Raw genomic sequence first — 14,594 nt, forward strand, 5'->3', positions numbered from 1 at the left:
TTAGAGAAACAGTGGGGTACCTATGAGGCTTCTTATTGCAACCTACCTCGTGTGCTTAATATTTTGAAGGAAAGAAACTCTGGCACATACACCGCTTTCAAGGAGAATGCGATCAATGAAAACCAGCCGTTTGCATCATACATGACCGACATGCGCGAATATTATTTGTTATAAAGACACTACAAGAGGATTCAAGTGAGCAGTTCCCATGACTTGATCTACAGAACAGGTGGTGCATGTGTCATATGGGAACAAATTTCCACAAGCAATTCAAGAGCAAGGCACTGATAGACATGTTCAAGAGGCTCTGCAGTCATAACCAAAGTCACAAGTTTGATGCTTTGTGGAAGGAACTGGATAAGAGCATTAGGACACACGTGCAGGAGAGAAGTAAGAAATGGGTTACTGATGATGATACTGTACCAGAGGCACTGGCACCTCCTGGCGAAGGCATTGACCCTCCTAATGTGAGAAGAAGGGTGACAAGAAACATTAAATGTTTTTTTGCACTGGATGAGGTATTGCTAAAGGAGAAGTGGTCCTTGCTCTACGACAATGGAGGTGCTAGGTTCGTCTACTAGGCTACCTCTTTATCGAAAATATGTATTACAAACAAATATGTTTGATAGTCTACAACTATTTTTCTGTTGCTATAATTTGATAGGTATGCTGTCATGACGGCAAACATAGCAGAAGTTTACAATTGGGTCATCAGAGGGCTGTGTGAACTCCCTCTTGTTGCAATCGTTGAGAGCATATTGTACGATATTATTGGGTACACCAAATGCTAGTCGAATAATGGAGCACTTGCAAAAGAAGAATGAGAAGGCAGTAGAACACATGGTTTGTAGTAGGCATCAATGAGCATCGCTTTGAGATAATCCTAAGATCAAAAGGAGGAGTGAGGATACCAGAATTGTCACCCATGAGGTGAACCTAGGTCAATTTTTGAATGGATAATGCAAATGCACATGCAATAAATTGAAGCTTTTACATGTTTCATGTTCCCATGTGCTGGCTGCATTATTCCAATTAGGTGTGGGAACCTCACTATATATGTCACCATTTTACTGCAAGGAAAATATGGTGCAAACCTGGACATGGGAGTTACGTGGATTCAGTGCGCAAGGTGACTTCACAGTTTATGATAAACAAATACCGATATATCTGCTCCTTATAACGTTGCTTAGACATGCCCATGAGTAAGATGGTCATGGCTTGACTACGAAGGGAGCTCCGAAGTGATGGCCCCTCCCAATGGTACAGTGCACCTCCACCCACTTAAGAGACAGAAGGCACGTACTATCTCCAGTTGCCCAGACGCGAGCGCCACGAGCCTGATTGGTACACACTGTCTTGGGAGGAGGAGGAGGAGGAGGAGGCAGTTGTTCCAATGCTAGCACGCAGGTCAAAGCATGCCAGAGGCAGGGCCCAGGATAGGGTTTAGGGTAGAGGCCAGGGTAGGGTGAGGCGTAGTCTGCTTTACTTGTATGCTTAGTCAGTGTATTTTGTTCAGACTACTGCACGATTATTTATTTTGTTTAGCTTTCCATTTCATTAGTTTAGACTGCATCAGCCTATTAGGGAGAGCACTGAAAAGCTTATTTGGTAGGCTGCACTGACCTATTAGGGGGAGCACTGAAAAGCTTATTTGCTAGACTACACATCCATGACTCGATTCCAACACATGGCTTGATTCCCTGATATCAACACATGTCACTACCACCTACTCTATATAAGGTTTCGGGTGCAGTGCATATAGACCGACTACTTTATCTCTATCACAATCCTATCCGTGGCTTCCGAGAAAGGGTCCACGTCTAACAAGGTTAAGGGCAAGATGGACCCTTACGAGTTATGATGTGTTATCCTTGATAGACTCAAGCATGAGGACGAAAAGAGAAAGAGAAATTAAGATCTAGAAGAAGAGGGAGATAGAGCTGCAGATAGAAGTGCACAAGGCACACATACTAAGGTACGACTGCTGTAAAATAGCATGTCAGAAACTGTTCCTGATTGCCACAGGTTCTTGCTACCGATGTGGGGTAAGTGTACATGATATCCTATCGTGCTACGAATTTTATCTAATTCACCTGCTTCACTCCAATAATATGACAAGCCTAGGTGCAAGCATAAATGGTACGCGAATAAAGAAGAGTACACAAACATCAACTACAGCTATGAGGAGGTTGAGGCAATGAGATGGGCAGATGTTGAACAGCCTAAGATGAGGATATAGGAGCTCAATGCAGAGTGATGAGATAAGTATCTCACTACATGTGGTAACATCCAGGTTCCTCCACAATACGCGTGCGTCCTTTCGGCTGTACCAGGGCCTGTGGCACTTGGACTGGCATAAGGGTACATGTGTAGCAAGCCCTACCTCCATGGTTGTAACTTTCAAGAGATTTAGCTCGGAATATCTAGATGAGAAGTCTCTATATTTTCCACCAACCCATTAGATGTTTTCTTGTACCCGACAATATGTCTTTCCATAAGGCATGTTTCATTTAGCGATAGGGTACTACATGTCATTGTAACTTATCGTAGATTGTGTAGGAATAGGGTACGAGTCGGTGAATGTCGCCTTATATACTGTAGCCACAAACAGGTAACAAACAAATACTTACGATGAGCCTTATATGTGATGTAATTTACTTTCATCAATGAAATAGCTGAGATTTATCATTCTACCAATACGTCTTTTTCAAGCCCAATGCTTTCATATGATTCTCTGCCTTCCATGAAGAGGCAATAATAACTTCTTACTGAATTTCTGTAGAATAAGATGATCATACCAAGGAACAGCTTTCATAGATAATCTTTGTCAAACATCAATGCTACTACCTTTTTAGCTTTCATAGAGAATCCCTACGGAAGTGTTCTTGTGCACAATACTCCCATGCTTCAGCCTCTAGCTATGCTCATTCACTCAGTCCATGCACCAGCCCTTAGCCACTATAAATAACCCACCATAAACTATAGATACACCATTCCTTTCTCAGCTCTCTTAACTCAATGTCTTCGTCTGCTTCACCAAGTCCACCCAAAAATATTAGAGGATTTCCATCCCCCAGGGGGTCGAACCACCGATATACTTTTGTAATGACCCTTTTAGGCTTCAAAAGTCCTAGGACATCTCCTACACTTATGATAGACACTTTTTCATATGTGCCAACTATCAGTACAACATGCCTCAACATGGATCGTATGAGCATCCATCGGTATAGCGATATAGATCACTTATGTGACACTTTTTATACGATTTCATGCACTATCTTATTAATCTCACATCTTATTTTATTTATCAAGTCTCCTCCACCTATCTATGAATTCATGGAATGGCTGGATATGGAGCAAAATGAGCACTAAAAGTAGTGAGTTGATATGGAGATATGGTGGAGGAGGAAAGCTTACGAACGCTATGAGTACGGGCAACATCAAGAGAAACTACAGATGAAGTGGCAAAATGAGGAGCGCATAAGGAATGCCATGAAGGAGCGTGTTGTGGTTCAAGCACGCAAAGCAGAAAGGAACATGAAACGAGAGAGGGCTTGTCGCGTTAAGGCGGAGGGCCCTGATGCTCTAAGGAATGGCAAATATCATAGGTATACTCAATAAAAAACATTTATTATAACCTGAGCTACTTTCATTCTCTAAGCCATATTAGGTTTAGCATCGATATGCTATTAGGTTAGTCTTCAGACACACTGTGTATACCAATATTTGTTATCGTCATATCTATATGATTAGGGTTCATTCGCGGCGATGAAAAAACCTTACATTTAATGTAATATTCATCAGCGTATGTAATCTTTATACTGAGTTTTATGATAAATATGATTCAAAACTACTAGTGTTTGAAAAAAATATATTTTCCACCCTCTTAAGGTTACTTCACTCAAAAAATTACTCACAATTTTACATCAAATAAAAAAGAATATCGACAAATTACATCGAACAAAAATTCAGAAAAAATAAAACACTATGTGCTGCTGTTTAGATAACTATTTATATAACAAACATTTTTCATCAAACTAGTCCTAGAAATTTAAACTAATTTTTCCATGCATAAAAAATTAAACTATTTTTCGTATTTTTGATACTAGAAATAAGATAAAAAAAACTCTCGTTCCGAGAAAACTAGTTTTTGCGCGTCCGTCAAGGGCGTCCCGAGAAAACTAGTTTAGCATTTCGATCCCATAACGAACTGCATACTTTCAAACCGCCAAAATTATTTTTTTATTAAACCAATCCGTGATATAGTTTCATTACTTTAACTCGCAAAAATTGATTTTTGTGGAACCACGATAGTGGGTTATTTTTTTAATTTTTTGAACTCGTGCAATATTTTTAAAATTCCTATAAAAAATAATATTAAAAAATTCCTAGCTTTGATGTGTTTTGTTTCTGTGGCAAATGAGCATAAAAGCTAACGACATATAAGACGACAGGGTCCATTGTAAATGCCCTAATGACAGCAATTCAAAGGGTACAAATTGTATTTCCTTGAGGTGACGTATTTTCAGCTATATTTTAGTATTATCGTAGTGCTGCCTCAAAACAGCAAAGCTCCAAATTTCCATCAAGATAGAGGTTTTATACCATAAATTACATTTCACCTTACTATCTTAATCACTAACAGTTCATAACAATTACATAGGCATTGAGGATTCGATAATAATTTACAAAGTTATGACACAATATACGGAAAAGGAACAACCACAAGAGCAGGACTACAAATTAAAACCGAGGGTGCAACATCTCAACACCACAGCTACCACAAACACAAAACACAGCCATTATCTCATCAGCTGCAAACTTGACCTTGCAGCAGCTTTCATTTTATCAGATGACGGAAATCGCCGCTGGCATGTACTTGCTTCACATGCTTGTCGTACTCGTCCTCACTATAATATTCCTCATCCTCCCCATCCTGTCCGTCATCATCCGGTTTCTTGTCATCGTCTTGCTCTTCTTCCTCAGCCCAACCGAAACCAGCCACGGGGGTAGATGATTGAGGTGGTGTGCGAGCTTCCTCGACGATCTTCATGATCTCTTCAACGGTCTGATCAGAGTAGGTGGGGGCACTGTTGTCCTTCTTGTAGTACTTCGCTTGCACAGCTTCTGTAAGCTCTCTAGGCAAGTTCTTCAGGAACCAGGGGTGATTCCTAATCTCCCTAATCGTTATTCTCTGAAGAAACGGGGGGAAATGGCATTGCGGTAGTGGTAAACAATGTTAAAATCATTGAACCTTTGTAGGGTTTACTCTCCAAAGAATATACCTTTGCAGGATTCGCGACAAAGATCCTGGAGAGGAGCTGCCTGCAATCTTGGGATATGTGGACATACTCTGGTATTTGGTATTGAATCGACACTATTCTCTGAAAAAGAATAATGGGTATAAACAATATTTAATATTCACAAGGTGTAACAACTAGGGATTTAAGGTCTGTTGGACAAGTGAGTGAACTATTACTCCAATCGTCTTTCTGAAATTCTTGGGATCGTTGGGATCCTCAAAAGGGTACCCACCAACCAGCATCACATAAAGGGTCACTCCACAAGACCAAACGTCTGCCATCTGCAAAACATATTACAATAGGTAATGAACTCCATCATGAGAAAAAGAGGAGCACAGGCAACAGCAATTTCAAAGAAGCAGATGCCTTTCCAATAGTCTGTGAAATTTGAGTTGTCCTAAAAAAAAGACTACAGTCCAATCAACCATCATAAGTGCAGCAGCATGAATAAGGTGATGTTGCACACAAGTATGGTTAACTGCAGCCATTGTGCTGAGAACCCAAGAACTGAAGCACATAAACAGTTTTAAGGAGAATTCTCCTAAGCATGGTGCTCTTGTAAGTTAAAAGCATATCCACTGGTCACAAAACCTGTATGAAATACTTGAGTAGAAGCAGTGAAATGGAAGTGAAGCTACCACAGGTCACTTGTGACTTGGCAATGTGAATCTAGAACAGATACCAGTGAATCCTAAGGCCTTGTTTGGCAAGGCTTCACCTTCCAGCTCCACAGATCTAGAGTTTATAGGCTAATATAAAGTAGTTTAAGCCTCTATTTTTAGTCTAAATAGTTTACTCAAATACTCCTAGTGTACCCACAGCTCTAGCTCCACGAATTCTTAGAGCTAGGAATATCCAGCTCCATGAATTTTTGGACTTGAAACTATGCCAAACAGACCCTAAATAATATAAGGCTAGTTTACTTTTTTTTGTCACTTGAGAAGATCAGGGATAACAATTGTTTATGATACAAGGAAAATTTCTCATGAAAAAACATTTACAAACTTTATGATACAAGGAATGTACGCATAAAATAGACACTCAGCAATTACAAATAGATTAGAAAATGGATAGGTGAAGATAAAGCAAATAACAATACTGGAGGATACCAGAATTCCGGCGTAGACCAAAAGCATATGCATATCACAGAACTAGTCACCTTTGGAAAGTAATGCCACTACCAAATCCTGAACGAAGCTTCTAGAAATCAACAATACAAAAGATTGAGCAATACTGTAATATGCATCGCTTAAACTAATCACAGTGGCATCCTATGGTTTCTCTTTCACACGCAAAGGCAACCAATTTCTGCAAGCTGGAAAGGAAATTTTGCGAGCAGTTTGGCAAGACTTGCAAAAAGTAAGAAACAAAGTGCATTAGTATCAACAGTAAGCAGGGCAAGCAATAGATAACAAAAAGAAAGCAAAGAGGACAAATAAAAATAGCTCTGAAGGACCACAGGCGACCAACTAGATATCCAGTCTAACATGGTTACATGAAAAGATAAGGTCTGAGGGGGCCGTGGCCATGGCACACAAGTACTAGGGCTGGAAACATGACGGAAAATGGTCAGGAAAAGGACATAAAGTATGACAAATGGGAACAAAATATGACTCATGAAACATGCCCACGGGGTGTATACACAATATAGAGTTCATCATGAGCAAAGATTTCATTTCTTTTAGTGCTTTTCCTTCTCAGTTATCCTGTAGAGAGTCGAAAACGATTTTGTTGGAGCTTTGCATTTTTTTAGGAAAAGTTTGCTGGTCAAGGATTCACCAGACAACAAAGTGCACGAGAACTCTTTTATTAGTCCTCACTTCAAGTAGATCATTTAAATTACGGATGGCAATAAGATATGGATCAACAGAATCTTATGCTTTTTTCAACCAAATCAAACTTTCATCATAGGTCATAACTCCAAGAACGCCAAACCGACAAGACTCCAACATGTAAATCGACTATGAGTCTGATCAGAGTACGATTTATGCATGCAAGAAAAGGAGACACAGCCAACTGGGGCAAAGTCCAACATCAGACACGATACGGGTACAGGGTATTGATTGATTACCAGAAAGAAATGGCCCGGTGACACTGAATGGATGTTACGAGCAATTCTTTAGCCTAGCTGTTCCCATGATTCTTCGACAAAATTGTCAACACAAATAATTGGAGTACTTGAACTTGGAATCTCCCTACAGGATAGGGCAACACGCCAATACTGACATGTGGGGCCAGGCCCACTCACTGCCTACTAGGCCTAAGAATAAAATTCCAAAAATCCAAAACCAAAACCACTGATTAGGTAAGTTTTGCAAGAACCTGGTCTACAAGGCACCAATGTATCCTGCACTGGGCCCACATACCAATGCAAGTGGTGCTCTCAAGCACTGGGTCTAGGAAGGCAAATGAATTACGAGACTACGTTGGGGTCAGAGCCTCAGGGTCAGGGGCATCGCAGAGCAGAGCAGACTGGCTCAAGCATAGGTAACGCAAAAAAAATGATTAAGAAGATAGTGCAATATGGAGCCCAACTGCAGTGACAATTAGCAAAAGGAGTCACAACACTGACCTTGCCGTCATATTCCCGGCGAGAAAGCACCTCCGGAGCAATGTACGCCGGAGTTCCAACCGTCGACTTCGGCTTTGAGTGCAGCAGTGATGACTGCGACAAGAAACGTGCTGCCAATTAGCAGCTGAATATATAGCTACAAAGGGCAACAAAAAATGTGCAATTTTTGTTTGTTTAAGAGTTGCCTTCCCTTGTTTGCAAAGATATGGATTTGAACGATTTATCAGTAACAACGTTCAATGAAGCTGGCAAATTTGTCTCTCTTTTTTAATTTAAGGCAATGAACGCACGAGCTCAATAAGCAGCAGTGTGAGAAAAGGCACCACAGTTTCGTGTCAAAATTTTGGTCTTCCAGCATGCCAAGTTAAACAAGAAAGAGGCCTCTTTCTGTATACCTTTCAAAAAGAAAACATATAAGAATATATTAAAGAGAAAAAAAATGGTACCTTGGAGTACCCAAAGTCGCAGATCTTTAGACGGGGCGCCGGGTTGCCATCCAGCAACGTGTTCTCCAGCTTCAAGTCCCGGTGACAAATTTGCTGCAAATCGGAACCAAATTTGCAATTGCACACCTCATCAGAACAGATTATTTTTAACTTTTATTCCATAAGAAAACATTTTGCTTTTACTTGGTTGTTGTTCTCACCATGAAGTGGCAGTAGCTGACACCGCAAATGAGCTGCTGGAAGAAATACCTCGCCTAGAATAAAAAGAAATAGCAAGATGCCCCAAGAAAAAGAAATTAGCACATCACGCCCAAATGGTTTTGGGGGGAAAAGAGAAGAGATTCCGAGCCGTTTAATTCGAGCTAACGAATGATCACCTCGTCCTCACTGAACCTCCCGGCGCTGCAGATCCGGTCGAACAGCTCCCCGCCAGCGGCGTACTCCATAACGATGGCGAGGTGCGTGGGCGTGAGCACAACCTAACAACAGGCCCCCCAAATGAGGAAATGAACAAGAAGAAATCAAAATTTTCTTCACTTAAAGCACGAAGCCTCCGAAAATTGTCCTCTGTTCCCTCACCTCCTTGAACCGGATTATGTTGGGGTGCCGCAGCGAGCGGTGGTTTATGATCTCCCTCGCCACATTCTCGTCAATCTGCACGCACAGAAATTAGCCCATAAAGACCACGGATTCCGCAGCAATCCGGAGGCTGGAACTCGAATACCTTGAGCCCCCGTGGGATGTACTTCATGGCGACGAGCTCCTTGGTCTCCCTGTTCCGCATCAGCCGCGCCACCCCGAAGTTGCCGGAGCCGATGTCCTTGAGGAGCTCGTACTTCTCCATCGATCCCCGCGCGAGGCTAGGCTGATCGGATTGGAGGTGCACGCGTGGGGAATCTGGGGGGGTTTTGGCGTTGGGGTCTTGGAGAGGAGGGGAGAGCGCGTGGAAGGGAAGGGGGGAGGAGGTGCGAGGATGGATTCGAAGCCTAACGACGAGGAGGCTTCTTCTCCCTTGCAGTTACTACTAGTAGTAGTAGCAGTTTGCTGGTGCTTTCTCTCCTCGTTTGGGTTTGCGCGTGATTAGTTTATGTGATGTCAATTTACTTTACTTTCCATTTTCTTTTCTTTGTGGGGGTGGATTAGTTTAGGCGATTGGGAATTTGGGGGTTAGTTTATGCGGTGATTAGACCATGTGGCACGGTGTGCGTGCAGCCCTGCTCAGGGGAAAAAATTTGGCCGAAAACGGGTGATAAAACCGGTTTATCGGTGGATCTGAGTAAAAAATTAATTATCATGTTTACTATTATTTTATTTAAATTATAATTAATTATATCTAAATTTTATTTAATATATTATATTTATTGATGACCTTCAAATTTGGCCATACTGATGCTATGCTGCCATATCTATGTCTGGGGTTCATAATTTGTGGAACAACCTTTGATTCATTACTTTTCTCGACTTGGTCCTTGTGTCAGTATCCTTCACTTTTTTTAAGCAAAAACATGTCATCATCCGTCGTCCTCTGCTGCATCCTCAGTCTAGGGAGATGGTATGTGAAATCATAGCCAAATAAAATAGAAAATTAGGCAATCATAGCCAAATAAAACAGGAAATTAGGTAGAGCCATCGCAAAAGAAAATAGACCCATGACGAAGTTGGTCGTAGTGCATTTCTAACCGACTACTCTTATTTGATCTCCTATTTTTCTTATTTAGGGGCTCTTCATCCAGATTTTATTCTCTACTTCTCAGCGCGTTCCAACCAACCCCTCATATTTGACTCCTTATATTCGAACCATCTCAATTTTATTAATATCTGGTAACTCTCTCTCCCCTCTCTCCCGATGTCGGCCAGAGCTCCCTCTCTCTCTCCGCTCCTTCTCTCTCCCCGATCTCTCTCTCCTCGAGCTCCCTCTCTCCATGCCTCCATGTCACGGGCGGGTGGATGAGGGGGCGGCGGCGCACGTGGGCGAGCGAGCGGGTGCGGGGAAGTGCGGGCGGGGAGGTGCGGGACAGTGCGGCGGCGCGGGAGGGGCCGTGCGTAGGCGCGGCGACACGAGTGAGGGGCCGGATGAGGAGCCCCTAGATGTAGGGGGTGAGGGAGGAGATTTGAGGGCTCCTCAAAGAAAGTGGGTCGGATAGGAGGTCGGTTGGAGACCGATTTTCATCGTTTTTCCTCAAATATAAGATAGGGGATGAAAAGATGGCTCGGTCGAAGATGCTCTTAGGACCACAAGCTGATTTTCTTTTCTTTCTCCTTCTATATTCTATCACCGTTATTTTCTAATCACATAATAGAAATTAAGCATCCCCTATCGAAGAAAAACTCAAAGTGATATATCGCTCGAGGCAATTTGCCGGAAAAGAAAACTGTTTCCTCTTTTATCTCAATCTATTTTCATGCTACCTCATGTTGTAGTTGTTTTCATCTCATTCTTGGTCCACATGTGTTTGCCATCTTCATTACCTTCGCTGCTTGGAGGAGTAGGTCGAAGAAGGGGATGGCTATTGTTGCTGCATTTGTTGCTTGCACGGGTGCCAGTCACCACGATATTGTAGTGGCATGGTTTCTGCCTTTTACTAAGAATAGGGTTTTTTCTCATCTGCACTGGCTCATGTATTTAGGTGTAGAGCAATGTACTTAAACACCGCTTCTTGGGCAAGAGGTTTGCAATCGGTTGGCCACAAAATTACAATGTTTAAGTATATATGATCTTTATTTGTATTACAAATTATAATTTTTATACAAGTGTTTAACACTTTCTTTAAACAATTAACTATAAGTACGGAACATTGTTCATGTCTTAATGAAATTATCTTTTAGTACATCTCCAACAGATACTCTAAAAATTTATCATCTATAACACTATTACAGCATCCTCTATTTTTTTCATCTTCAACAACTACTATATTTCCCACCTTCCATTACTCTCATCCTCCCCTCACATCCACGTGCATACGCTATGAACAGTATTAGAGTCTCCCGTATCCTACTGCAAATTTAGAGCTCCTCTCTCCGGACTCAATCACTGTAGCATTGGAATACCGCCTCTGTTGGAGGTGTTTGCAGCCTAGGCGAGCGGCAAAAGGACAAAAAGCTGATGGCACAATGTTTTGCAGCAAAAATACTGAAGCTGTTGGAGTCGGCCTTAGCACAATTCCTACAAAATTTTTATTTCAAATAATCAGACCTAAGATTACAAGTCATACTCCGGTTTGCTTATGCAATGTTACAAGTTATCCCATATCTTATTGGCAGTGCAGGCTCCAAGACATACATCTTGCCCAAGACAGCATCTCAAAACATTTTGTTTCCACCTCAACTTGCACGACGGACCTTGACATCACATCTAGGAATTTTGCTTTAGGGATTATTTTGTTCGCTGCAAAATAAGGAAATTTCAATAACAAGGCGCTGCAAAATGCAGAGGGTCTGAGTTCAGTTTCCTAGAAAACACAAGGGACGCTGCGTAAGACACGGCGATAATTAACTGAACAGGGGCAAACGTGGCCTCATATTGGCACGGAACAATTGTGAGGGCGTGTACCAGGTTATTCCTACAGACTCCGTATCTCTTACTACAGTGCAAATATCACTCTATTTTGTCTCGTAATACGGCTTCAGTTGACTCTGTATCTATTGCTACAGGGGTGCTAAGCGGCTAGTTACTGTATATTTGGGATATTCGTTTCTCTGTCTACTCACTCTCGAAAGATAAAAATTAATAGAAAATAGTAAATATAATAACTACTAAAGATAGAAAAAATAGAGAGTATATAATATTAAAAGATGCTAGAATAATATTACAGATAACGAATTTTTAAAATATTTATTAGATTCAAAATTATCACCCACTACTCTCAATCGATGGCTTCGAGTTTTTCAGGCTAAGTGACACTGATGACTCGGTCGTCTCCCATGTTTGGACAAACCGATTAGTCTTCTTCTCGAGAAGGAATTCTCGTATATTCTTCTACTCTTTCCTCTCTTTTTGGGTTGAGAACCTCACCATCGTCTATTCAACTTCTAGTTTACAACTGTGTACCAAATCAAGTTTCAGGATCATTTTTTCCTACAGAAAGAAACTTTTTTAAAGCTTTGGACAGCACCTGTCTTCATAGTGAAAGTACTACAATGAGAAGATTTGGTCTGTTTGAGGTTGGAACTACTCGTCCAGTCGAAGATACTGCCGCTTTTGGATCCTGATACCATCTCTAAATTGCAAATTTGATTGCTAGTTTGCGTTGTGACAGTTTATCTCTCCAGACAAATAAACGTGCCACGCTGTTAGAACATATGGCACCGATCCATTATATTTAAGAATAATACCTAATAGATCTTGAAGGCCCACTACATTAGGTGAGGGTGTAGTTCTTTAGGATCGGTTTGTTAGGGTTCTAGATTTTTATTCGAATAATTCGGTGCCATTTTCTTCATCGAAATGTTTATTTGGTAAATCAAATCACTTTGTACCATCGTTTGATTAGTTGAATAGATTCTGACTTTGGAGAAAGGATGGCAGTTGTAAACGAGAAGAAAGTGATTTAGACACGGAAGAAACCAAATTTTTCCTATTTCTCCCTCACAGTGTAAAAAAGAAATATTATCCCATTTCGGAATCAAATCACTTGCGAAAAGCACCGTTTGGCAGGGATTCCATTAATTCTGGTCATAATTTGAAACGTTTTTTTTCTACCAAATGCACCCTTAGTTTCATCTTGCTAGTGAAGATACAAGAAAAATAACATAAAAGGAGTTGTATCATCCACCCTATTAGCTCATATGAATGAGAGTACAAGAAGAACATATGTGCATTCGCTCGCCTCGTTGAGCCATTGAGGGGGCGAAGGGCACACGAAACCTACATGAATGGTTTGCCAAAATCATGTCCAGTAGCTTGTGTAAGTGCGGCCTTCTTTTGTAATTTTTCTTTTTTTCTATATGGGAAAGTGGTCAACACAGTTATGAGATACGGAGATCATGTCGGTTAAGAATTCGATCAATGACACGTCTCAACCATGCGGTTTTCTATATATATAACAATCGATCATCGCCACAAGGCATATGTGAGTTAGATTTTTGCCTCTTCCTCTCTACTGCGCTGACACATGTAGACTACTCCATCACCCTTAAGATCATGTACCAGGAGAGAAAAGCTAAGGTTTTTAGGAAGCACTCGACACAATTGCTCGCAGTCTGCTTCTTCTACGTCTTTCTTGTACCTTTCATCGTCGTATACTTCCTTGACATCAGCAACATATTTGCCTTCTTTGACTATGTTGTTCATTGTCTTCTTTGACGGATCGCACTCTACAACAACCATCGAAGGAGCGCTTCTCTGTAAGTCATCGTGATCCATTAAGGTGTGTTTGGTTCCCCACATCTCCCCCATCCTAAGCTAGCAAATGCGTAGAATCCCAAATAGAAGCATGTTTGGTTTCCTACATTCATTGTTGCAGCTTGGCCTAGCGGATGCAAATATACGATGTCATCCTGGCTCAAGAGTGAAGCTCAATACAAGCTTCTCTTCGCTAATTGGCCCGGCAGATGTAAACTCTGTATCCACTCATGCAGGCAGGTCTACTTGACAGTATCATAAAATCATCTTTATATGAGTAAATAATCATAATCTCAACTCTTGCATCCGCTCATACGTCCACAGGTTCAATCAACCAAACAGAAAACTTAGCTCAGTCTGTCTAGACAAATACAACCAACCAAATAATATTCTTTTCAACAAATATGACTCTGCTTAATCTGCTTATATAATACAGCTCTACGAAACCTCATCTAGAGAACCAAATACACCCGTAGTAGATGGATAGATGAGGTATTTAGCTCTTGATCTATGATATGCCATACTAAGAACATGTACATGCGATAGGTGTATTTGTTCTATTGATCATGCTATTTCATATGTCTAATATACATGTTGCAATTATAATGGTATTGTGATTAGAAATTAAAATAATAATTAAAGTACGATTATTTCTGACACATAATACAAATTTTTCTTGCTTCACTTTAGTTTGGCAAAAATCCAAAGATAGGCAACATACGTCACCGTATTTGTCAAATCTAGTACTTGTATTCGGCACCTCAAACACCGAAAACCCGATTTTGGAATGCGAGGCACCGAAAATGGTGGGCCCTATTTTCGGCATCTGAGGTGTCAAATACGGTGCACATTGCCGTATTCGGCACCCCAAGTTTATGTCAGGTGTCATTTCGTGTCATCTCTCTGCATAGATTGTAGTATTTGTTGGTGAT

General features: G+C 41.1%; 1 protein-coding gene across 1 annotated transcript; it reads right to left on the reverse strand.

The window, feature by feature from the left end:
* Positions 1 to 4,579: 4,579 nt before the first annotated feature.
* On the reverse strand, positions 4,580 to 9,407 carry LOC133919060 (serine/threonine-protein kinase SAPK7-like). The gene is made up of 9 exons (XM_062363290.1): positions 9,046 to 9,407; positions 8,901 to 8,975; positions 8,699 to 8,800; positions 8,522 to 8,575; positions 8,322 to 8,414; positions 7,876 to 7,968; positions 5,480 to 5,584; positions 5,286 to 5,384; positions 4,580 to 5,194 (listed from the first exon to the last, which is right to left on the reverse strand). The coding sequence occupies exons 1-9, from the start codon at positions 9,163 to 9,165 to the stop codon at positions 4,841 to 4,843; spliced, it is 1,095 nt and encodes a 364-aa protein (XP_062219274.1). The 5' UTR covers positions 9,166 to 9,407; the 3' UTR covers positions 4,580 to 4,840.
* Positions 9,408 to 14,594: the final 5,187 nt, after the last annotated feature.

This window comes from Phragmites australis, chromosome 5, assembly GCF_958298935.1.
Source record: "Phragmites australis chromosome 5, lpPhrAust1.1, whole genome shotgun sequence".
Taxonomy (NCBI): domain Eukaryota; kingdom Viridiplantae; phylum Streptophyta; class Magnoliopsida; order Poales; family Poaceae; genus Phragmites; species Phragmites australis.